Source organism: Athalia rosae, chromosome 2, assembly GCF_917208135.1.
Source record: "Athalia rosae chromosome 2, iyAthRosa1.1, whole genome shotgun sequence".
NCBI lineage: Eukaryota > Metazoa > Arthropoda > Insecta > Hymenoptera > Athaliidae > Athalia > Athalia rosae.
In genome coordinates this window covers 24,302,798-24,326,769 of record NC_064027.1, presented here as the reverse complement: position 1 = coordinate 24,326,769, position 23,972 = coordinate 24,302,798, and the positions used below count along the sequence as shown (strand labels likewise).

General features: G+C 37.8%; 4 protein-coding genes across 4 annotated transcripts in view; 2 read left to right on the top strand and 2 right to left on the bottom strand.

Moving 5' to 3' along the window:
- Nucleotides 1-9,024: 9,024 nt before the first annotated feature.
- On the top strand, nucleotides 9,025-10,827 carry LOC105689143 (vacuolar protein sorting-associated protein VTA1 homolog). The gene is made up of 3 exons (XM_012405954.3): nucleotides 9,025-9,236; nucleotides 9,301-9,990; nucleotides 10,434-10,827. The coding sequence occupies exons 1-3, from the start codon at nucleotides 9,128-9,130 to the stop codon at nucleotides 10,583-10,585; spliced, it is 951 nt and encodes a 316-aa protein (XP_012261377.2). The 5' UTR covers nucleotides 9,025-9,127; the 3' UTR covers nucleotides 10,586-10,827.
- A 67-nt stretch (nucleotides 10,828-10,894) lies between these two features.
- Nucleotides 10,895-14,339, bottom strand: LOC105689144 (novel acetylcholine receptor chaperone). Its single transcript, XM_012405955.4, has 4 exons — nucleotides 13,962-14,339; nucleotides 13,201-13,339; nucleotides 12,748-12,854; nucleotides 10,895-12,681 (listed from the first exon to the last, which is right to left on the bottom strand). The coding sequence occupies exons 1-4, from the start codon at nucleotides 14,070-14,072 to the stop codon at nucleotides 12,568-12,570; spliced, it is 471 nt and encodes a 156-aa protein (XP_012261378.1). The 5' UTR covers nucleotides 14,073-14,339; the 3' UTR covers nucleotides 10,895-12,567.
- A 174-nt stretch (nucleotides 14,340-14,513) lies between these two features.
- Nucleotides 14,514-19,125, bottom strand: LOC105689153. The gene is made up of 3 exons (XM_012405970.3): nucleotides 18,228-19,125; nucleotides 17,939-18,129; nucleotides 14,514-17,833 (listed from the first exon to the last, which is right to left on the bottom strand). The coding sequence occupies exons 1-3, from the start codon at nucleotides 18,285-18,287 to the stop codon at nucleotides 15,091-15,093; spliced, it is 2,994 nt and encodes a 997-aa protein (XP_012261393.2). The 5' UTR covers nucleotides 18,288-19,125; the 3' UTR covers nucleotides 14,514-15,090.
- Nucleotides 19,126-19,264: 139 nt separating this feature from the next.
- The window catches only part of LOC105689112 (afadin), a 73,247-nt gene continuing 68,539 nt past the window's right edge, over nucleotides 19,265-23,972 (top strand). Inside the window, exon 1 of the mRNA XM_012405888.3 lies at nucleotides 19,265-19,534. The gene's annotated coding sequence lies outside the window, so the exon portion shown is untranslated. The remainder of the gene's footprint in view (nucleotides 19,535-23,972) is intronic.

Genomic DNA, 23,972 nt, shown 5'->3' with positions numbered 1-23,972 from the left:
ACCTCGATTCTCGAGTTTAATCGACAAAATATTTGCGACGGTGGATTACCCGTGCCTGTAAACGATTCGTGAAAATGATTGATTGATTTTTTTTCACCTCAGACTATTAATTAATAACGGTACTGCCTGCAGAACATCGAACATCCGAAGCTTCAAAATATGTACAAGATAAAAAAACGTCAGACTGGTGAGAGTCTACAGCTACTATAGCCTAAAGCTATATAGTAGCGAATTAATATATTTGACATTAAAAAAATAAATGATTCACGATAATTTTTTCGGTTTCATATGTATTTTAGTGGATATGATATCATCCTGTACGTAGTGACCTGCTCATGACCACTTTTTTGACCTTTACGTCACTATAATAAGTAAGGTATAATTTACATACGTGGCTCCTATACACTAGTTTGTCTAGAGATATTTTCTCCGATGATAGACGATCGTTTTATCTATTTTAGAAGACCACGAGAAGCAATTGATAAAAATAAAAAATTTAACTTAAATTATACCTGCAAATTTATCTAGGTGCAGATTAAGTCCCCGAGGTAATGGTAAATGACGTCCTCTCGAATCGTTGTATAGCGTCAAATGAAGTTCTTTGATGATTAAATTTTCACCAGAGAGTTTAACGTACGATTTTTATGGTGAAAACCGCCCGTACCATTTGGCCACCGAGAGACCAACTCGATTCTCATATTGTCCTAGTAGATTTATGCGCTTACAACAGCTTCGGCCATCTCGGAATTTTACGACCATTCGTATAAGCACAGTACGAACATAAAGCTCGTACGATAAAAAATAATAAAAAATAAAAAATATCCTCATCCGTCTCCATATTTATTCTCAGCGTGTACGGGCTGCGATGCACTTTACGAGCAAACACAGAGCGAGGGTACATAAAAATATGAACAACGCGGAGTACACGAGGAGCGAAGAATTTTCTGCAAAAAAAAAAAATAAATAAATTGATAAAAAAAAATAAAAGCAAAAATAACAAATAAATAAATAACTGAACAAATGACGTAATAATACCACCGAAACTCGGTCAAGCAATTAATCGACTGCGGTTAATTACACGCGATGTATAATAAGCTGCGCAAGTTGAAATATGTAGCTTGTACTTGGCTGCTTTTTGGCTTCAGGTTGCAGGACATGAGGGAAAAATAAATACCGTCCAGCCGAAGTCCGGCGTTGTACTTGGCTTCGTCGTTCCGCTCGTCGTTCACGTGCCATTTCAGATTTCACTTCCACTCGGAGCAGCAACAGCGACAGCAGGGAGCACGTAACGTAATATTTATCTGTCTGGACTTGACTCGGAGACTCTTGATTCTTCGTTGCCGCAAAAAGAGGTCTGTAAAATGCGAGCGAATACGAGTATTTAAACTTATGACGAGACTCGAACTACCGCGAAACCCAACTCACTCGTAGGAGGGAGTCGATCCGGTGAAAATTTTCCGACGAATTACGCCACCGTCGGTATTTCTCTCGAGGTCACACCCGAGTTGAGCGCTAAGAATTGATTTCACCCTCTCGGACGGAACGAAGATTTACGTATTTCCTGTAACGATGTAATCTCCGGATCTCCCACCGTCTACGGGGTATGCGTGCGAGGTATTAAAATTGAAAAGCGATCTCAGCTTCACTTCTCGGTCTTCGGAGTGCGGCGCGGTGAGAAATCATCGAGCACAGAACGCATTTGTTTTACGAGATTCGTACCGCGCGAAGATCAATGCTAACGATCTCATACAACCGATGGATCTCTGAACAGGATCATGAGTAGCGAAGTACGCGGAACAAGGCTGACGCGTCGATCTCCGGTTGTGTACGACCTTTTTGTTCTATGTTCGAAAAACATACATGCATAATGATTTATAGTGACACTGCAGAAATCAGTTAAAAGTAAAAGTTGAAGAGAATCGAGGGCGCCCGATGTGGTCTCCATTTAGATAAAAAGTGCATTAACTAGAAGTCGGGATATACTTATCCCGTATATATATACTATTTCGCCGTTGTATGTGAACTTTTGAGAAGAGAAAAATGACAGAGAAAAAAAAAAATTGAAAAAATTAAGAAAAAAAAAACGAGACACACGTACGTACGCGAATGTGTGTGAGAAGAAAAAAAAAAAATCGAAAAATCGACCTGCATTAGCGGGTCCCCCTGATATAATCTTTAGCTCTCTGTGATTTATTGAACGGCAAACATTAACCGGACAGTTTTGGCCGGTTGCGAAAATACGTCAACCTCGCATATAATGGGCCTTATCTTACCGCACTAAAGTAGTATTATTATACCTACTCCGAATTGACACGGGATATTGGATTTAAAAATATCGCGCTATTATTTATTGGCGATCCTGTACGATGTTAAATTGCCGGAATAATTATATTCCCCGCAGTAACCCTATATAAAAGCCGGACTTTGATTAGCCATGGGGATTCCGTGTTTCTTTTCATCTATTTTCTCTTCGTTTCTTCCTCATCTTTATTTTACGTAAAACCGCATAAACCTATATATACGCGCGGCACATTCGCATAGTACTAAATTTATACATTCGACGTCCAGCTGCACTTGTGGTATACACGCATACGTACAGGTATGTACGCAAATTATGACGATTCTGTGTACGGACGTGGGTATAATAACCCAAACCTTCTAGAGTTGGTGCACATGTACGCGCGGAGAGACGCGTATGTAAGAGAAAAATAAAAGGGAAAGAGTTAAAACTAGTTGTCTTATGGCGGTGCACGAAGCTATATTTCTTAAGTGCAGGCTTATACGCGCCATTGCGAACTAACCTCAGTGGCCTCGGTATATACACCCCGCTTTTTTTTCTCTTTTCTTTTTTTCTTTAATTACAAGAAGTAGCTGCCTGCCATCTTTGAACTGGATGATGCCTATCGCTGTCTATGCGGAGGCTTCCGATGGGTATCGCGAGAATATAAACTATTAGGGTACCAATAAAACCCAGTGAAATTAACTTAACTATATGTATGTATACGTACGGTGCACATACTTGTATATATATTATTAAATCCATGCGCCGCTCTTCACGCTGCATCAAATTAACCATTAATATTTTTATCATCGTACACAATATTATATTTACCGAGGATTCGCCTATCCTAATTATCTACTACCAATTGCGTGTTATTATCGCAATCCTATTTACGCGTGATATTCATGCGTGCGAGTACACGTTTATATATACGATATTATAACAGATGAGAAGGATGATCGATTCAAAAATTTACGCTCAAGTTGATACCGAAATTAACTCGTCGAACATTCACAAACTCCCGTGCGACGTGTAGTATACGTACAGTGGGCAGAACCTATAGATAAACGAAAATTATACCGTAAAACAAATAATGCAACAGGATGTTTGAAATGTTGAGAGTGGAATTACACGACACACTTGACTTTGCGTGGTTAAAAGAAGCATTGCAACATCTCGTGAATTTATTTGACCCATTCTCATACTGGATTACGAATTTGATTTTTTATTTATTCAATTCTAAGAGAAAGGATGAAAAATAAATTAATGAATAAATGAAGAAATCAATGATCTGCACATGCGAGCGAGAAATTCATCGAGGCACATAACATACCCTTGGAAATCATATTTTACCTACCACGTACTTTATCCATTTCTATAATTTTTTTTTTTATCATTTTTTAATTCTCGCGTGCGTGGCACGTGCTGCGATATCTCGTAGCATTTATCTCTTACGCGCTTTTACACTCATCGCATCATAGGACGTGTCGGATTTCATGGCATATATGATGAGATTATTTTATCTGAAGCGTTATGAATAAAAAAAAAAAAAAAAAAATTTGTATCGTCATATTGCGTCAGTTTAATAACGCTCGACCTTTCACATACGACTGTTTTCTTCTTAAAAACTATGTAAAATCGAAAATCTTCAATTTTTCATTCCAACACTCTCAGTTCCTTTACCAAAAAGAATTCGATCAAACGAGAGACTTTTTTCTTTTGATTTTTTTGTCGCACTGAAATTTCTTCTACACGAATCCGAAGCTCATAGAAATGAATCTCATTAGCATACGATGACCGAGAGCACTTAGGCCCCAGTTTGTGGCAACTTCAACTTTTCAAGTCGATCAATTTAGGTGAGCCATACCTCGTAGACCATGACCCGGAGTTTATAGATAACGTTCCAGTCGTATCTATACCCCAAAATGTCATTCTAGTAACTAACCAAATTATTATCAAACTAGTTTATTTTGCTCATTTTCTTTTTTAACGTTCCCACGTGTCTCGTGCTAAAGGCATTCTGCCCTGAAGCAATGAATTTTATTTTCTATATCATTTTCAAATTTTGTTCTAATGAGCTCATGTTTTGATAGCGTGTTACAACGGTTCTCTAGGAGTAACGCCCTTTTTTTTTCTCTAAGGCGCAAAGTTCTAGGCATACGCGATGATCAGGATTATTAGGAGCGCAAACGGGCATACCATGTACAAGCTAAGACGATAATTAAGCGAAATCAACACACCGCTATAACAGATGGATATCAAGTAACCAAAAACAATCTTGTATTTGGAATAATTAAATCATTAGCATACAGGTCTCGCTAATAATTACCATTCCTGTACTTATCACGATCATTTCTCCTTTACAACGGAACTCGTATAGTACGTTCAGTCGACTGCAGTAATGAATACAAATTGTAAAAAGAAAGCAAGGTTATTTTATAGCCGCAATTAACGGGCTTGTTTTCGCGTAATTAAGCTTTTTCTGTTAATTCGCGAAACTGGACAAACAAAGTTTGGATAAATTTTTTTTGGGGGTAGAAAGAATCGCATTCTAAGTATACGGAAAATCCTAGATATCAAATTGTATCGATGCACCTATCCGATTTTGTTGGATGAAGAACTAATTGGGTTGGTTGATTAATTAATTGTAGCCTGATTGATATTACGAAACAGGTGAAGTTAGCGTGAGGCGTTGCACGCGGATAATGATTTAACACTACCCGATGCAGAAACCAGTTTAAATGCTACAGTACATACGCTTCACGTCTATACGTATATGCATATATACACGCATACTCATTTTTAGTGTAATAAATATACATAATAATCCTCGTGTACGTACATATCTGTGTCTACTTATCGATTGGACCGCCTTCGTATGTACAGATCGCTTAGTAATTTCTGAGTTCGATAATGTGACACTCGTCAAATTGTGACAGTCGGTTTTCGCGTAACACCTTCAACTTGCAATAACCGCCTTATGTTTAAATATACACGTATATTCATATCGGTATTCTATACTATATTTAACTTGTCAATATTATATTGACGAATAGAAGAGAGAGAAGGTCACTTTTTTAACCTTGTGAAAAAAGTCTGCGATGATCGGAGAAAAAAAAACAACTTTTTTCGTATATCTTCCTTCTCTTTTCGTTCACACAGATTTAAATATGTCCAGGATCCAGAAGCCGATGAGAACGATGGTCATGATGATTATAAGATTCTTTGAATTTTTTTCGGTATCCGCAGGTGGAGGTGGACGGATCGTCGGCTACCGTACCATTGGAGATTATCCTTCTCCTCCTCCCGCGAGAACGGATTACACCATGCCGTTGTGTTCCATTGAATCAAATTATGATATGGATCAACAATTTTTCTGAATATTCGACTTTTTTTTTTCGACATCTCTTCGAAGAAAAAAAAACCCCCGAAGTTTTACCCATTGCATAAATATTGCTGCGTTGAATTCCACGTTGGAATATAAAATTGTAAGTATCCAGATTTTTAACACAAATGAATACACGTTCGCACCAAACACTTATCGGCATGATAACGCTGGCTATTCTCTTCTACGTACATACGTTGTAGATTATTGCTATTTAGATAATCGATTCTATCCCTGCCTATATGCGTTATTCGGATAATTATCTTTGGGAAATTTTTGAGATAAAAGTTATCAACCGATAACTCGTATGAGTATTGAAAAGAAAGTTGCAATTTTACTTTTTATCAAAACCCCGAACCCACGTTACACATTCGCTTTCTCGGTCTGCAGTCAGTTTTAGGCGTGTCCTGTGGGCGTTCAAAAGGAGGACTATAAAGGGAACAGGGAACCACGATGGATTAGGAAGCTCCATGTTTCATACCCCGTCCTACTAATTTTACGGTTCCTGTGCAGGGGTCCGATGTACGTACCCGTACATCAGGAGCCCCACAAATCGAGCAGCGTGTACGACTCGTTTCAATCAACCCCATAAAACTGGCAGACAATGGTAACCCCATAAAATGAATGTATAGGGTAGTGTAGCCCGGACGCATTTTTCAACGTATTTCATTACGCCGGGTTAGGTATACGGATATAATTATTTTCGGGCATCAGATCCTTATAATTCATCGCCATGTACCGAAAAACGTCCACAGAGATTCAAACGAGTGTTTGAGGAAAAATACAAAATTCGACTGCGTCTGCGTCGCTCTTGAAACCTGCATTTACGGATCTTAGTCGCAAATCAATCTCGATGCCATAAAAGTTCACGTACATACTATAGTATTCTTCAGATCGCCGACTATTTAAACGCTATCACGTATAAGCTTATTAGACGAAGCATTTGTCAGCGTGTACCTCGCGCATGGAGTTGGTATTCCTTGCATACCTGATGCAGCCGAGAGCGGCAGCAGTACGAGTAGCAAAAGTATCGGTACGGATTGAGCTGCCACATGAGGACGGTAAAACCATATGGTCGCATTTCCGTACCCAGCTGATTTCTACAAGGCAATTCTGCTAATTGAATAGTTTCCATTTCAGGTAGCTGTTGCTGCTACTGTTGCTAGTGTCGAAGTATCCAGACAGTCGGTACGGAAAAAGTCACTCATTATTTATCAACGTCGCGACGCAAGTCGTTGCAATTTGCGCGCTTTTCATAAGCTTATATAGCGTTCACGATGCAGGGAAATATAAAACTACGGTCATTAGACTGCTCATCTATGTATTTATTACAAAAAATTTTACGGATATTTTAGACCTTTAACAACTATAAGCGTTACATTCCGGTTACTACCTATCCGAGCTGTATCGTATAGAATTAATTAAAATCATTTTGCAGTATAACAGGTTACTGTATTTATGATCATACAAAGCAGCAAAATCATCGTATTTGGATTAATTAAATCATTAACGAACAGGTCTCTATAATAATTACCTTACCGGTACTTTTTGCGCGTTTCTCTTATATCTGAAACGTTATATACCATGTACGTTTGTCGATATACCAATCAAGAGGAAAAAGTTACATTCCCATCGACCACTCTGGGTCACTATTTGTTCGTTTCTGTATATCGCATATCGCGCGAAAAAAATTATCCCCTCAAGTTGAGAGAGATATGGTTGTATGTATATATCCATAAATAGAATTTTACGATTATAAATGTTATATACACAGAATATACGTACGGAATAGCTTACACTTGTAACAGGATATGACACAAAACCCAAGATTCTTGTAGTTAGCCTTTAAATCCAATCTTCGATTCATTTGTTAACGACGTGCACTGAAAGGCGGAGATTTCGTTTATTGATGCAATTATCGATGTTGTTGAAAACAGCGTTACAACCGCAGTCTGACATTAACTCCGATGACCACAATCCACAGTAAAATCATCAAACCGATTATACACTTTATTATGGTCTTTCTCCTCTGGAAATTTTCAGGTCTTAAGGGTAGTGGACTTCTGCCGATCGATCCCGGAGGTGCTCCATGGGGTGGAAGTATCAAACCACTGTGACCTATGGTGTGTTGTTTCCGGATTATTAACACATCATAACAATAGATCCCCAAAACCTTGAAATTCGCACAAGGTTCATCATAAAATATGTTCGAATCAAACTTGTAACTCACTTGTGCTGTTGCCCATCGTATGAAGTCCAATTCAGTAAGATAATCGGAATGAATCTGACATATACAATGGCGATATCGGGGGATATAACGTTCTACATCCCCTCCAATACAAGCCACAATCTCGCTACTTTGCTATAATCTATCATTTTGTACCTACGTATACACGGGCGCCATTTTTCCAGTTTTCATCTTGAAATTGCTACAACAGTCATGTACGGTTTCAGCAACAGTATTAATGCAAGTGTAAATGACATATTTTCTTTCTTGTAAATTCTTTTGTGGACTATTAAACGGTACATCTTTAACCCGTAGGATGCTACCTGTATCTTCTCCCTGGCGATAGGCTATATGACAATTTATTCAGCTTGCCCTGCGGGTGTACATAAGAAGGATCATAAAAGGAGTAGGAAACCAGGATGGTATGGTATTACTCGGGGTTACCCCATGCCGAGGTTTATGGTTTGAGGGTTTGAGGTGGAACCCTACAAAGCTTGAATTGTAGGGCCGTCAATCAACCCCATAAACCTGACAATGAAAACACCATAAAACGAATAGGGAAGTATAGGAGCTTGGATCTAGAGTTCGTAGATGGAAGAAAGTGGCTACTTGATGTGTCACAATGCATTACAGCTCTTTGTGATTAAGCGTATAATGACATCGAGATATCTGACCGAAAGAGCAAGTTTTATCAGAAGTTTTATCTGAAAATAAGTTGTTTTAGATAATGCGAATGCGGTGATTCAGAATAACCGACATATCGGTAATATCACATCTTAAGTGCGTCAGAGTTGAAATTAACAGAATCTTAAGTGATCGCTTTACTATATTCATATTAATTAATTCAGCGGCTTCAATTTCTGTTAGGATATGATTGGGTACTGTCTTTTTTAATTGGACTTATCCCCACCGGTAACAGCGAAAGTTCAACTGTTGAAATCTCATCGGTAATCCAATAGAAGGAAAGGACTGAACCTTGTGTAGATAAATGAACATTGTTGTTCAACACTATGAAATAGCAATACCATCAGATGGTCATCGTTAGAGTTTCTGATTTTTGGTCTTTCCGCAGACTTTCCACTGAATTTGGGAGAGGCAGATTCTTCAATGAATTTAAACTCTTAAACTTGCAGCATTCTATGGATTTTGGATGACATCAGAGGCGCAGCCCGCAGTGCGACGTTTATGTCAAAACCTCAGATAAACGTTTATTAATTCTTTGAATACTACAAAAATGGCAGCCTTAAACCTGCCGGATTGTCCGGCGCCTTTAAAAAGCATTCAACATTTTTTAAAAGCTGCTGTAGAACATGAGCAACGTGATCCCGTTGTCAGCTATTGGTGTGAGTACAACTAGAATACCATTAAATGATTAATTAGAATTACCATGTCATTTGATGATTCCAGGTCGCCTTCACGCCTTACAAACGGGCTTAAAGTTATCCACTAAAACTTCGGAAGAGACAGGATTTCTATTGAAGCTCATGGACTGGCTCGAAGTTACAAAGAAAGCACAGCATGATAATGAGGCGATAACAAATGAAGTGGCAGCTCAAGCTCACCTAGAAAATTATGCCCTAAAATTGTTCATGTACGCCGATCACAATGACAGAGCTTCTAATTTTGGAAAAAACATAATCAAAGCATTTTATACCGCTGGAGTAATTTATGATGTGTTGTCAACGTTTGGTGAGCTCAGTGAAGAAGCAGCTCAGAATAGAAAGTATGCTAAGTGGAAGGCTGCCTACATACATAATTGTTTGAAGAATGGTGAGACTCCAATTCCTGGTCCAATGAAAGGTGAAGGAGATGAGGATGAGGACATTAACAACGATGCTGATGCTGCATCTGGTTCACAGCCAACGCCTCCACCTGGAGCAGATGCTTTTGGTTTTCCTTCGGTTCCTACAAATTCCGCGACAAATTTCCCTACACCACCTGATAATCAAAATCCTGGTAATTTACCATATCCGAATTTGCCCAGCTTTAATAACACCCCGGCTAATCCAGCTCCTGACAAACCCATGCTCATTCCAAGTACAGTGCTACCTAGTCAACCTTCAGCTGCAGACTATAACACTACGCCTGTTTCAGAGGGTAAGAGCAATTTGTCATTACTTCTCTATGAAAGTATATCCAATAGACTTGGTCAAAAGAATCGACTACTCTATCTGAATATTAATATTCGAGGTCTATTGCAATTTTTGATTTTTTCTTACTAACCGGGTTTTCGACTCGTATCTTCCAAACCATTGCGGCAAGCGAAATTAACTTAAGGACCTTTTTTGTAGAACATTCAATTTCCTACAAAAAAGATCCTTGAGTGAATTTCGCTTACCGCGATGGTTCGGAAGATACGAGTCAAAAACCTGCTGCGATGATAGACCTCCTAATGCTGGTATTAAGAGCTCAAATTTTCCGAATAATTTTTCTTTGTCATGCCAAATAATACTTTCAAAGTACCGTTGAAAAGAAAAAATAGTCGATATTTTTAGCTCAATCTTATATCCATGACCACATATTTTCAACGATTAATGTAGGTGGAGTTGCTTTGGATATTGAGCAGATGAATAAAGCACAAAAATATGTTAAGTGGGCTGGAAGTGCTCTAAATTATGATGATGTGTCGACTGCAGTTATGAATCTACAAAAGGCTTTGCACCTTTTAACGACTGGTCAAGATCCTGCCTAATCAACAAACGACTCATACGCTGGTTGTATACTAGTAATTTACAGTCACAGTAATGCCTATGCTGAAGTCTCAAGCTTAATATTTGAGCTTTTAATTATTACGATTTAATATAACATCTAACAGATGATTATAATGATGTTTAAAGCGCTAATATCTCTGTAAATAATAACGTGTTTTCGTAAAATATCTGCTTAAGTTTCATATAAATAACTGTAAATGTTAATAAAATACATCTTACTCGACTAGCATACTTAAAATTGATTCCTTGGTTTCGTATGTTTGGAATGAACGTGAGACTTCAAAGGTAGGTTTTTCTTAATTTCACAGCACTTTATATTTAAAGGATATTATTCGACATCAAATGAGACATATGTGTACTTTTTACATTTTTTCGTGTTTATATATAAATGTATTATAATATAACGTGTGATTTCTCATTAATTTTATGTAGCTTAATTGTTGATATACTTATTTTGGACTACAGTCGTGTTATGGTGGGTAACTCAGAGGCATATGTGTATCACATTGGACTTCGTATGTATAAGTTTTATACTACAATAGCGTATGACATTAAAACCTGAACCGAAACAGTAGATCACCAGAGCTACAGAATATTATTTTTAAGTCAAACGGAATGAGCTTCGTTTTAATTTTCCTAACTTGAAATCATGTAAACTCTGATTACGCTGATTTGAATGCTACACACGAATCAAATATAAGAGTTTACTAATTTAGTGATTATTTATAAAGGCATTTTAGCATTTCGTAGTAGTTTTAACTACGATCACGAAACATTAGGTCGTTTGATTTTTCATCCTTCGTCAATTAAATTAATATTCCGCCGGTTACATTCTAGATTCCTGTGTGGTTATTTTTCCAATGTATTTACACGTAATTATATGCGTTATCATTAGCTAAATCACGTCTAAATCGAGAAATTAACATTCCTATCAAGTTGTGAGAACTTACTTTTCGTATGCGTATATTCAGTTCCGTTTTTTTCCACCTTGAATATACGTACGTTTTCATACACAACGCAATTATAATAACGAGAGATCCAATCGTAAAGATGCAATTGTGCATTTGTTTTTTATCAAATTTCAATATATGATATTATTCACTACAAGTATTCGTATTATTATGATATTCAGGAGAACACTTTTATTTATTATTATTATTATTTCTTATCTCAACGGCAGTTAGTACTTTGCATTCGATTGATTGCACCAATACTTTCGCTAATTAAACTCGGTGGGTTAGAATTTTGAATTGTCACAACTTAAAAAAACATTGCACGTTGAAGTAGCTATACACGTACAATCATTCAAAAATTATTTTAATATAATTCGATAAACGAACGTCTTTTGCGGCTTGCACATTAATGTAAGTGGCATGTCTATGCGAATAATGGATTAAATTAATTCGAATCGGCATCGTTAATTGTAACGACTGTTCTTGTTCAATATCGACGTAAGCGAATAACTGTGACCAGTAAAAATAAACAAAACCAATGACCATGAGTTCATTAAATCGCGTTTAAAGATGCTACAACGTACGTTTTTACAACATTAAAATTTGTTGCAGCGCGAATTGAAAGCGTTAAAAATGAGAAATGATATTCGATTAGCAAAAGTCTGTAAAATAGATGATCATGAGTGTAATCTGATGACGAGTTGTTGTTCTGTTTTTTACATATATTTAGAATAAATGATGACGTGTATTTTAATTCCTTTGTACATACTTTATAAGTAATGAAATATGTGTGGTATATATGGATGTTTTCTAAATTAAAAAAATCCAAAATTTGTGATGAATTTCTTTATATCGACTAGAGAAGAACATATCTCCTATCAAAGGAATAAGATTATCGGATGGCTGATGGCGTGTTAACAGCTGCTGTAAGTTGCAGTGTTTAATATTCGAGCTACTGATTGTGATGGGGTACGGAAAAATTTGTGCGTATATTTTTCGCGATTTATATTTCAGTCTTGCTTTTTAGATTTGTCGTCAATACCATTTGCGGTAACCGGCTGTCCGTCTAGGCGTCTCAATTGCCAGTCGATGACCAGGCGACCGGTGAGCATGAAGAAAAAAACCTGAAAATCAATTTTTTTTTTCGGTGCCAGCGTGTTGCGAGGTTTATTATAAGCATAGTTACTCACCAATGCTGGTGCAATTCTTTCGAATTTATCGTTGACCATGTAATGCGAATAAACTGCCATTAACATGAGCAGTAACAAGACAAGATTCGAGGCGTTTTTCACTTTATCTGTAGACGAAAAAAATGGTCGTAAATTTAAAAAGAGCATTTTAGTTTCACCGCTCCTTAATTCGGGTATAAAAAAGTCGGTTAACCGTAACGTGTATTGTATAACAGTTTAGAGAAAATGAAAACGCTTAGCTCGTAAAAACCAACCGTCGGTTATAAACAAATACCGCGTCATTTTCATGTTCCGATATACTAAATTATATACTAACTCCGGAGTCTGCACAATTGCGTATTTGTGTTACTTTTGAAGATAGTTTGTAAGAATATATAGGCTTTTTTATTCGTTTATCCTGTGTAGATATCGAATTACTAGCGTATAAATCTTGTATATGTGGATAACACTTACGACTGGGAATTAATGCCATAGCTAAGCCGCACGCGATTTCTAGGGAACCAACTACCCTTCGGTACCATTTGCTCGGTACTTTGAAGTCCAGAGTACCCGATAAGGGAAAAACCTTGGCATACTTGACGTACTCCTTTCTCTGAAATTTGAGAAGCAAAAGAAAAGAAGTGAAGAAAAAGCCAATTTGTTAATCGCTAGATTATATAGGTATGCAAACAAAATTGGCCATTTTCCAACTGGACTGGTCAGCTGTTGTAAAATCGACTGTGGCAATGAGACACCGAAATAGATACGAGCCTCGGCTAAGGCACGGGAGAATCACATCAAGTTTATTTGATATAGAGTTTGAATGATTCATAAATCTCGATTACAATTTCTCAACACGATGAATAACTCTTTTAGGTCGTAGGGTACAATGCCGACGAAGAATTTTCATGGGGTGGTTTTGGCAGATGAGAAAACAATCAATGATAAGAATTTAGAAAATATATTCCTACAGCCTTTTAGGATCGATTAGGCAAAATTTTCATGGGGGTGAATCACAGCGACAACGTTTTACAGATTTATTTCGTCCAGGCTTTTCCCGCGCCAAAAATGCATCCCACGCGGCTTTGATGTAACAGAGATACTCTGCATCCAGGAGTTTAAATGCGCGAAAAAAGGATTTTCCTAGACTGACATGTTGAATATTATATAACTTGAACCGTAATTCGATTTTGGGTATAGATACAGGTGGGGTGATGCTCAAAAATATTACTTACCAGGTCTTTGTGAAGATCTTTGCTTATGTGTGACGTTAGTTTCATCGTTCCAACGAATACAAAAAATATTCCCAAGAGCACGGATAAGGATTTGAGCACTATCGAACCCATTTTCCTTTGATAATGCTAAAATTTTTGTATTATTTTCTGTCTTTTATTATTATTCTTTTTTTTTTTTAGTAATACAATATTGGATAAAATGATTTTATCTTTGTAGACGAGCACAAGGCACTAGTTTATTTTTTACTAAGATCTTTCGTTGACGGTAAAAACTACTAAATTTATTTATGATATATTTATAAGGGCATTTTTGAATAAAAGTATTTGGTCGAAATTATTTAGGAGCTTGGACTATTGATAACCGTCCATGTTTCGTTGGCGACGGCGCACATCGCGAAAACGTCGACGTTTCGTGACGTCGAACGTCGCCCTATCCCATGACCACCGACGCTTTCGGATGCGGGTACGCCGTCGCGGTGCAAACTTTGATTTTAAAAAATCATTAGCACCGTGCGTGCGCTTTCCAGGACCGGGTCAATTCAAAAGAAGATGTTATTTTGATCGACGATTTATGTTTATTTGAAGAGAGTAACAAATCAGAACCGTTGAATAAAACAATAAATCTTTTTCTTAAAAATTAAATAACAATCAGTCTGTACATCTAAGGTACTGCATCTTAAAAAAAAATATTTACATATATAAATTTATGTCACAAGAACATTCATTAGTTCGTACATAAATAATGTAACTCTATACAAGAGCGGTGCAACGAATAACTTTTCATCATCGGCAAGCAAAAAAATGATCAATTACAATTTTGAAACGGATTATAATTTGATCATGTCAATTTTAATCGTACGAAAAGTAAAGCAACTAAATATGACTCGGTACATCGGTAATAACTCGCTACAAGAGCTGAACAATGCGATTTCAGAATAAAGAAGCAGTAACATCATTCGAAATATTTATACGCGAAAGTAATTGTTCATAAAACAAAACTATTAATCAACAAAAAAATGAACTGGATCAACTTTCGAGTTTTACGTTTCTTCCTGGTACCGATTTTTTTATTCAGTGCTTACATTTTGGTAGTCTTCGATTTTCACAATTATCAATTGGATCGTCAATGTTATCCATCGCAATTATTTGGAGATGGGTTCTTATTAGCTACAATATTCACTGGGAAATCAACCACCGAATCGGTAGATGAATTTGGGCTGATAGCAACGCTTGATGCAGACGTACTGTCCTCTAAAAGTACCGGTTTTCTCCGTCTACCAGAGACGATCACCTTTTGTTGATCTTTTTTTACTTTACCACTAGGCCCCTCAACTTTTTTTGAACCATCTTTACCTTGAACTTCAGTTTCGGCATCATCGAGGCATTTTATAGTGGGTTTAGCAGAGACAGACGATGCAATTCTAGTACATTGTTCAGAATTTGCATCGGACAACACTATTTCTTTTCCGAATTTGGAGTAAGTTGATTTGAACGATTTGATTCCAGGTCCCTTAATTTTACCTTTTGCCGTTTTTATGGGGGTAACTTTTGCGTCAACAGGTTCTGGCTTTTTACTCGAATCCACAGTAGATGAAATTTTAGAATCGTCTTTTGAGTTTTCAGGTGCAGGTTTATCGAAAGCGACGATGTTTTCAAGTTCGCCATTTTTAGCTATCTGTGTTTCCTGAAATTTCAATCTAGTCTTTCTATTCTCTTCGAAATTTTTCACCGGGCTATCGATTGCAATCAGACACCAATCATTATCTGTACGATTTGCCTTTTCATTCTGATTCATGTTACTGATATTATCGTCATTTTTTTCGTAAGGTATTATCGGAGAATCGTCTTTGGAGGAACCTTGCAAAACGGTATTATTCGTGATCTGCATTTTTTTATTGCAATCTTTTGTAGCTGACGATACAGTTTCAGATTGTTTCATATCCATGGAGTTATTGCGAGATATTTCATCGTCCGGTTGATCTTTTTTTCGACTTTGTGAAGAATTTTCATTCCCTTTTTGCGTAAAATTCGCGATAAATTCTGCTATATTTTCAATTCTTTCTTCTTTCGAGATATTCAAAGCCTCACTTGGGCCAGCTGGTCGGTTTGATTCGGGAATCGTCAACACTGTTTCACCGGAAACTACGGGTTGTTCGTAAATTTGATTGTTTCCGATTTCTCTTAACGGATGTGAACACTTTTCCTGCGGTATCATTTGCTTTGGATCAGATAAATGAAGCTTGCTGACTCTCGGTAACATTTCTTTACTATCATTTGCAATACTGTTTATACTTTTAACAGGACTAGATGTAACGCTATCTACGATCTCGCCGTCCTCCAGAGATACCAAACTCTTTGTTTCCGGGACATTTGACGACTCCGCGATGTCCTCGGGAGGTAAAATTTCTTCGCCCCCGATATTTTTTATCGCCCGTACAACAGGTTGTGAAGTCTGAGCTGCAGAAGGAACGCGGGTTTCGTCATGATCTGGTCTTCGGTTCCGCTCTCTAGAATGCTTTTTTTCTCGCGACTTTGATTTTCTGGACGACTTTTCATCTTTAGAGGACGCGCGGGTTATCTTTTCTTCGCTATTTCTTTTATTATTGTCCGGTGTCTTAGATCTCGCGTTGTGGTGGGTTCTGTCATTAATTTTTTTGTGCGCATTTAGGTTTTTACTCTTTTCTACTCGATCGCTGTGCTCAATTTTTTCCTTCAATTCATGAATTTCTTGACTAAATTCACTCAGATTATCACCGTCTTTATTTTTTTGATCTTTTCGTCTATCGAATCTGTCCCTGCTTGTTTTTCTATAACTATTGTCGTTACGTCTATCTCGATTTTTACTTTTGTAAAATTTTTCGGGCGTTCTACTGCGCGATCTGTTATAGCGTTTATTTTTTTCATTACGAATATTGTGCTCCGTGCTTCTAGATCTACTCCGTGTATTATTGAATTTTTTACCGTTCGCCCGCGCATCCTCCCCCTTATCAGAAAAAGCTCTTTTTTCATGCTTGACCGAATTGTTTTCATCGAGATCTGGATCAATTCCTTCCGCGAGTAGTAATAAACGTAACGCAACTCTGTTATGTCCGTCTTCATGTTCATTTTCAACTGTTGTGGTAGCGCTTCCTCCTTTACTTTTAGTATTATCCGCAACAAATTCATTAATGTGTCGATCCCTGGATTTATTTCTGTTTCCTTTTCTAGAGCTAGAACGATCACTTCTATCTACATGAGAAATTCTATCGCGATGCCTGCTTTCACGGTCATTCGTCTTAAATCTTTTGTAATTTTTCGTATCCGAGTTGTCTACCAAGGGTCTCTTTCTGTCACGACGATCATCAACAGTTGAAGTTTTCCACCTAGTATGACTATTGATTTCCTGAGAATGTGAACTATGCTCCGAATCAAGGCTCGAATCCTTGTGCTTTGTCCTAGTTACATTGCTTCCCTTGTTATCTAACCTGGGACTATGAGGCTGGCTCGAGTCTTTTGAAGAAACTTCAACATTCTCGTCAACCAGTCTTGATACACTAGGTTCAATATTCTGCTTCCGAAGATCCTGTTCTCCAATATCCTTGGATCGTAAACTTTGCATCTTCTCTGCTTCCTGTTCTTTGAGAATCCTCTTGTGCAATCGCTGACCAAACACTGTGCTTGCAAGAGCATTAATTTGCTGCGATTTGTTGGTAGTATCATCGTCGTCATCATCAGATACAGGAGGATCACATACAAACTCAGTTAAATCCGGCACTTTAGGTATTTGAACACTATTGTCTTTACTTTTAAAAATTTCTTCTCTCTTCTTTCTTGGAGGACTACGATGTGCGGGTCGATTGTTACTTCCTCTTCGGAATCGTATGTCTTCTAATCTGTAAAGGATAATGCACATCGTTATTTCACAGTGCTTAATAATTACAATTACAGACAGTGGGAAAAGATTGTACGAAACATACGAAAAGGCAGTTTCAACCTACTCTTTTCTAAGATCAGCAATCATTCTATCCTTTCTGGCTATTTCTGCTTTAGCTGTTTGCAGTAAAGAAGAGAGGTTAACTTCCAAATTATGATTTGTCTTCTTTACAGCTTCGAGGCTCTGTGTCAGATCATCAACTTTCTTTTCCAGTTCCACACAATTCTCCGAAAGTATCTTATTTTTTTCCGCATGCTAAAACAACCGTAGTAAATATTACATTAAAATAAGTAAGTTCAGGATACTTGACATAACCTTCAACGAAAGTAACAATCATAAAGAATATTTTTTACATTTTCATTGTCTTCGTTGAAACTGGGTAAATCAGCGTAAATGTCAATCTCTTCGTCCATTTCGAACTAAATATTTCAGTTTGTTGCACAATATTATAAATAACTGAACATAGTTGGATGCTATCGCGTTAATGCATGCGCCAAATGTCAAATGAATAGAAGCAGAGCCCACTGGGTACTTTTGAATTGGCGGTAAGGCGAGGTCGTGTATCCCTATGCTCTTTGTTCGTAACTATGGAATGCAAACACAGAGACCGGAAATATACATAAATGAATATACATATTCGAACTGCTTCTACAATTTTTAGGCTTTATCGATAATTACAAAAATATTCCTGATTCATTTGAGCTGCAACATGTGCGATATTCTTAGGTGGATCGCGCGAGCGACTGCAATATAGATAGTACAGATTTGAATTAAGCGAATTAATCGAGATCGCTAGCATTTTCAGTTAATTTAGTTTATAGAAATTGAAATTTGTTTCCAAAATTTACTTTCAAAGTTTTGATAAACGTATAATCTAACAAAATCGAGAATTCATAATTCATATTTATCGAAAAACAAGTGAAAACCATCGAGCGTCGCCGCGTCGCTGGAACTAAATCCCAATCTATATTCCCACATTTCTGATTCGATTTTCAGTCTGGGATCAGATTTAATACATACTAAGTAATGATATATGAAATTATTAATACTTTAATCGAGTTTATAGCTAAAATTCAGCAATTTTGGAGTCCCACAGGCTCCAGAATTTCCTTTCGAAGATGTCGGCGTCCGTGAGTCCAGTTCATTCGGTGTCGCTGTGAAGAACGTCATGACTGCAGTTAACAGGTATGCTAATAATATCTATTAATACCTGGAAACTCGTAGTAACTACGCAATATGATGTGGAATATGATTTTCCTCTGATTATTCAAAGGTTGTAGCATTGAAAAGTTTTGATAGCAACGTGTAATGGGCGAGTAGTGCGTCTGCGCAGAAAGCCGGTGGTTGTCGGAGTCGAGGGCCTCAAGCATTTCAGACTTTAGTAGCGACGCGCACCTTGAATGCGTGGTTCTTGTACCGAGTTTTGAGTTTGTAAAAACGCCGTAATAACGATATATATAATTATTTATCAAAAGTTTAAAGTGTATATCAGTGTATTTAATGTGGTGCCAACAGATATGTGTACTACCTACTAAACTGGAATAAAAAGTGTAGTTAAAAGGGATCGGATAGTTTGCATCGTGCTGGAGAATCGCAACAACTATGAGGCACTGATATTCAAGGAGAAACTCTCGGAGCTGCCTGTTACCTGAAAAACGAGGTACCTGTACTGCTAGCATATAGTCGAACCTGTTGATGTTTTCCCTCTTACCTGAACTCCTCTTCTCGGTATAAAACTTTTCGTTCGTACGTACGTTTCTCAACATAAATATACCTAACGCGTTTTATTGGCTGAGTGGTTGAATATTACTAGACTTTTCAGAGGTATCTATAATTATTTCAACATCTGCATACCTGCTACGTGCATTATAATGATTATTATGAACACGTATCGAAGGTGATTTCAACCGCATGCGGATTGAAAACGCACGTCGAATGAACGAGACTTATGGGTGACTCACAACTCAGTTATTTCATATAATAGTTATACACGCTTATAATATGTCACAAATTCATACAATTCCCAACTTTTCACCTGTCCGTTCGTACCCGAATTGTAAATAATGTAAAAACACTTTTAATTATAACGAATCAATTAGGGAATATATAAACTTTTGAGACGATGGAGAATCAGCTAATTGTAAGCCAATTTCGCACAGCTCAAACGGTTCTCAGCCGATTTTTATTTCAATAAAAATCGGTCAAGAAGAGCCAGCTGTTCATTTTGTAAAATTATTATTGTTTCATGTGGCTTTTGCATAAATCACTTGCTGGTGCTGACGCTGCGGTGTTTATAAACTTCTTCGTGAGGCAATATATCTTGTTAGAAAAGTCCAATATCGTATATCGCATATAGTATATCGGCTCATAGAAAAAGTGCGCTTGCTTTTGATTTTTCTTTCAAATATTCTATCTATGAATAAATAGTATTCCTTATAGTCCTGGACATGCTGCAGCATTCTTAAAATTCTACTGGCCTATATCGTCAATCGTATATATGCGAGTATCTTTATAAAGAAGTTGCGCCAACTAAAAATGCTCTTACCCATGCATTCCACCATTTTTTTATTACCCACGCGGAAACTCATAGCTTATGACTCCAAAAAAATTCAAAATACGTAAAAAGAATTTGCGTTTCTACCGGCAATTTTTTAAATTCACAATTATTACTTTCACAGCACTCTTTTCGAGCAAAAGAAAATTTTATATTGCCTAACGACCGAGATGGTAAATGTCACTCATTAACAACGTGGGTAATTTTTTTATCTCACCTTGCAGCAAACGATGAGATTGCATCGTTAAGGGTTTTTGAGATTCTTTTTTCTCCTCTCTCTCTCTTCTAAAACGTTCTATACCCTCTTAAGAACGATTGCATACTCGAGGGTTTTCAGGTGCCATTTATTTTTATATCCCTCATACAGACAATGATTATACCGCCATGATATGGTTACATTCCAGCGTTGTATTTTTTTTGTTCTCGTCACCGCGTGTTTGATGGGAAATGATTGATAAAATAATTAACGGGTCAATTATTCTCCGGCATTCACGCGTGTATGAAATAATTACCGCACAGAAAATCGTACTAATTTCTTTACACTCTAGAAGTAACGTGAATAATGGATATAAACGTAGAAAAGTAATTATCATGATCCCATTATTAGTCCTACCTAAAATAAGTATATTTCAAGTAGTTTGATGTATAGTCAATGATCTCGTTGAAACCGAAATTATTTCGCAGGATTGTATCGTTGAACCCGGATTCTTTCCCTTTTACTTCAACGTTTTTTTTTTTTTCTTTTTTCTTTTTTACTCTAATTTTTCTTCTGCGATATTTTATTCTATTTTTAGCGTTTATTTTGCATGACTTTCGGAAATACCATATGCACACGCGATGTTTCCCCTAAAAGTTTCAGAAGTTTTAAGCAGCTGCACGATTTTCCACACGAATCAATACCTAATCGATCGAAGTAGTTCGAGTAGCTGTATACGTCTACCAAAGACCCGAACTGTTTTTTGCTTCATTTTTTTTTTTTTTTCGATCTCACTTTTCTCATTCCACGACTGAATAGAAAATCATCTTTAACAATTAAAAGTGATTGTCGAACTTTCAATGTCGGTCGAACCTTTTCTTTTTTTTGTTTTTTTTTTTCTGATCCTCTGCAATTTCTGTGGGAATTTTCGATACAAGGAAAATGAAAAATCTATATACTAAACCCTAACTTGTACCGCAGATATTGCTTTTCAACATGCTTCAGTTATATTAGTATAACGTTCGTTACCGATTATTCTACTCTTCTTTTTTGTTCTTCTTCTTTCTATGCACGTATATATAGGAAATTGGACCTAATGAGGCAAGATAACGATGCTCAGTCGTATTTGCCCTGCAATTTTTTCTTTTTTTTCTTTCTACGACGAACGCAAAGCAGTACCGTATATCAGTCCAGAGACTAAGGATTTACTTTTCGTCGTACGGTTGTAACGTCAATCTCCGCCGCAGCCACGATATAATACAGTATGGGGTACTCGAGTGAGAATAATAAAAAGAAAACTATGCGATGGAATATAATATTCGTATATCTTCGTTTGCGCATTAAATATATACACGAGAAGATAAAGACACCTTGGTGTTAAACAAATAGTAAACGTGGCGGACCGCCCACAGCTGATAACAAAAGCAACCGCGTTCGTTGAACACACTTGAACGCGAACGTTGTAACTGAAACTTTTGTTGATCATCGAATCTCGACTATAGGATATCCATCGGTCGCCGAAGGAGAGATGGAGAGGGTGCGCGCGGATAACGCGCGTCTCTTGTTAATCCCATTGATTAATTTTTTTACTTGTTATTTCAGTCGTTCGTTTTATTTCTCGCTCTTCATTTGCGACGAAGTATGAGTATACATGCGTATAAAGTGGAGCTCGTGTAACGTGAGAATGTTATCCGTTACGCGTATCTTACTTTTATAAATAATCAATCGTCGAGCGATAAAAACCCTCCGGGATTGATAACGATATATTACTACTTGCGAAATTGCGCCAACAATCGAAATCCCTTTGTATCATCCGTATGCGCGGTATGGGAGCTGGGGTTCCGCGTACACGTGATATAATTCAGCGTGTGGTGTGTACCCCTTCCATTTTCAAGTGTTTGGCGGGTACACCTGTAATTTGAGATAAACCGTATTTTTATCGCAACGGCAAACAGAGAGTGAACTCAACGCCGATCGGTGGGGGGCGGCCTGTTAGCTCAAACTGATAAAATATCACACGGTTTCTACGCGACGATCGTATGAGTTTTACGAGAACACCGACTGCAGGAGCACGTCGCGTTGCGCACGGGGATCTCCGAGACTCTTGGTGTCAAGTCGGACCTTGGTATTCGGGTTGTCGCCGGATGCCAAGGGCATTAGTATTCCCCGAGGCTACCTTACAACTTCTCTCCTCCGCGTATACCTAGCTAAGAGAGGCGTGCGGCACGCTCGCTGCCGGGCTCCATGCACCACGCGTTCGCGTTCGCGTTCTTCTCGTTCGCGTTCTTTTAGTTCGTTGGCTACCATAATGCTGCTGCTCCACGTCGTCTTACTATACGGTATACAATTTTACCTTGCCTTACCTTGCCGCTTACTATACTTACGATTTGACCAAACCTTACTTACCTCCGGATTGAGCGAGATGAGGACAGAGAGGGAGAAAGAGAGAGGAGGAGGCTGCGGAGAACGTCACGATGGGGTTCTTTCCTCCGTTCCTTCACCGCTCTCCTCTTCATTCCGCTCGAAGCGTAAAGCCGGTGATCGTCACTCTCGGTATGGGTATATAAATATATACACAACACATCGTACCGTACCGCGTATACGCTGTACGCGTTATATGTATGTACGTATGTTATGTGTACTTATGGCGCGTACATGAACGAAGTTTCGTGTACATGAAGAAGCGCACGAGCATCTCTATGCCTGCCTCAACATCAACTCGTTTTTGTACGGCTCGTATGTAGCGCGGTAACAGCGCAGCCCACGAATGAATATGTGCAGGACGCGACCACGCGACGAACATGAGGAGACACTGAGGACACACAGTCCATTCGACTTAGGTTCCCCAATCTTGTATACCGTATACTATATCATAGCTCGGCCTCTTATAATACTGCAAAAGCCTTTGTGCGAACGATTCCGTTACGCCTTGGGCTCCTCACCACAATTTTAATTTTTTTTTTTTTTTTTTTTTTCTTTTTTCCCTACCCTCTTTTTTTCGCCTCTTCTCATGGTCAGATTTTGTCCCGGTAGCGCGCGGTAGGTACGGTAGGTACGGTAGTAGTCAACCTTCCCTTACCTCACCCTACTGTTCATCCCTTCATCATTTTTTGACAGTCCCGCACACGCCGCCCTTCCAAACGCGGGGTTCACGGATACAGTTTCTTTTTTTTTTTTTTTTTTTTTTTTTGTCATTCATTTCTTGAGGTTATCGAAGGTTGGGTGTTACAGGAATTCTATACGAATGGATCGGAATCTCTAAATTAGGTAGGTATCTCCACTGCGAATTATCGCATAATTTTTACTTCAGTCGAAGCGTACGATGGATATGAGACCTGCTACCTCTGC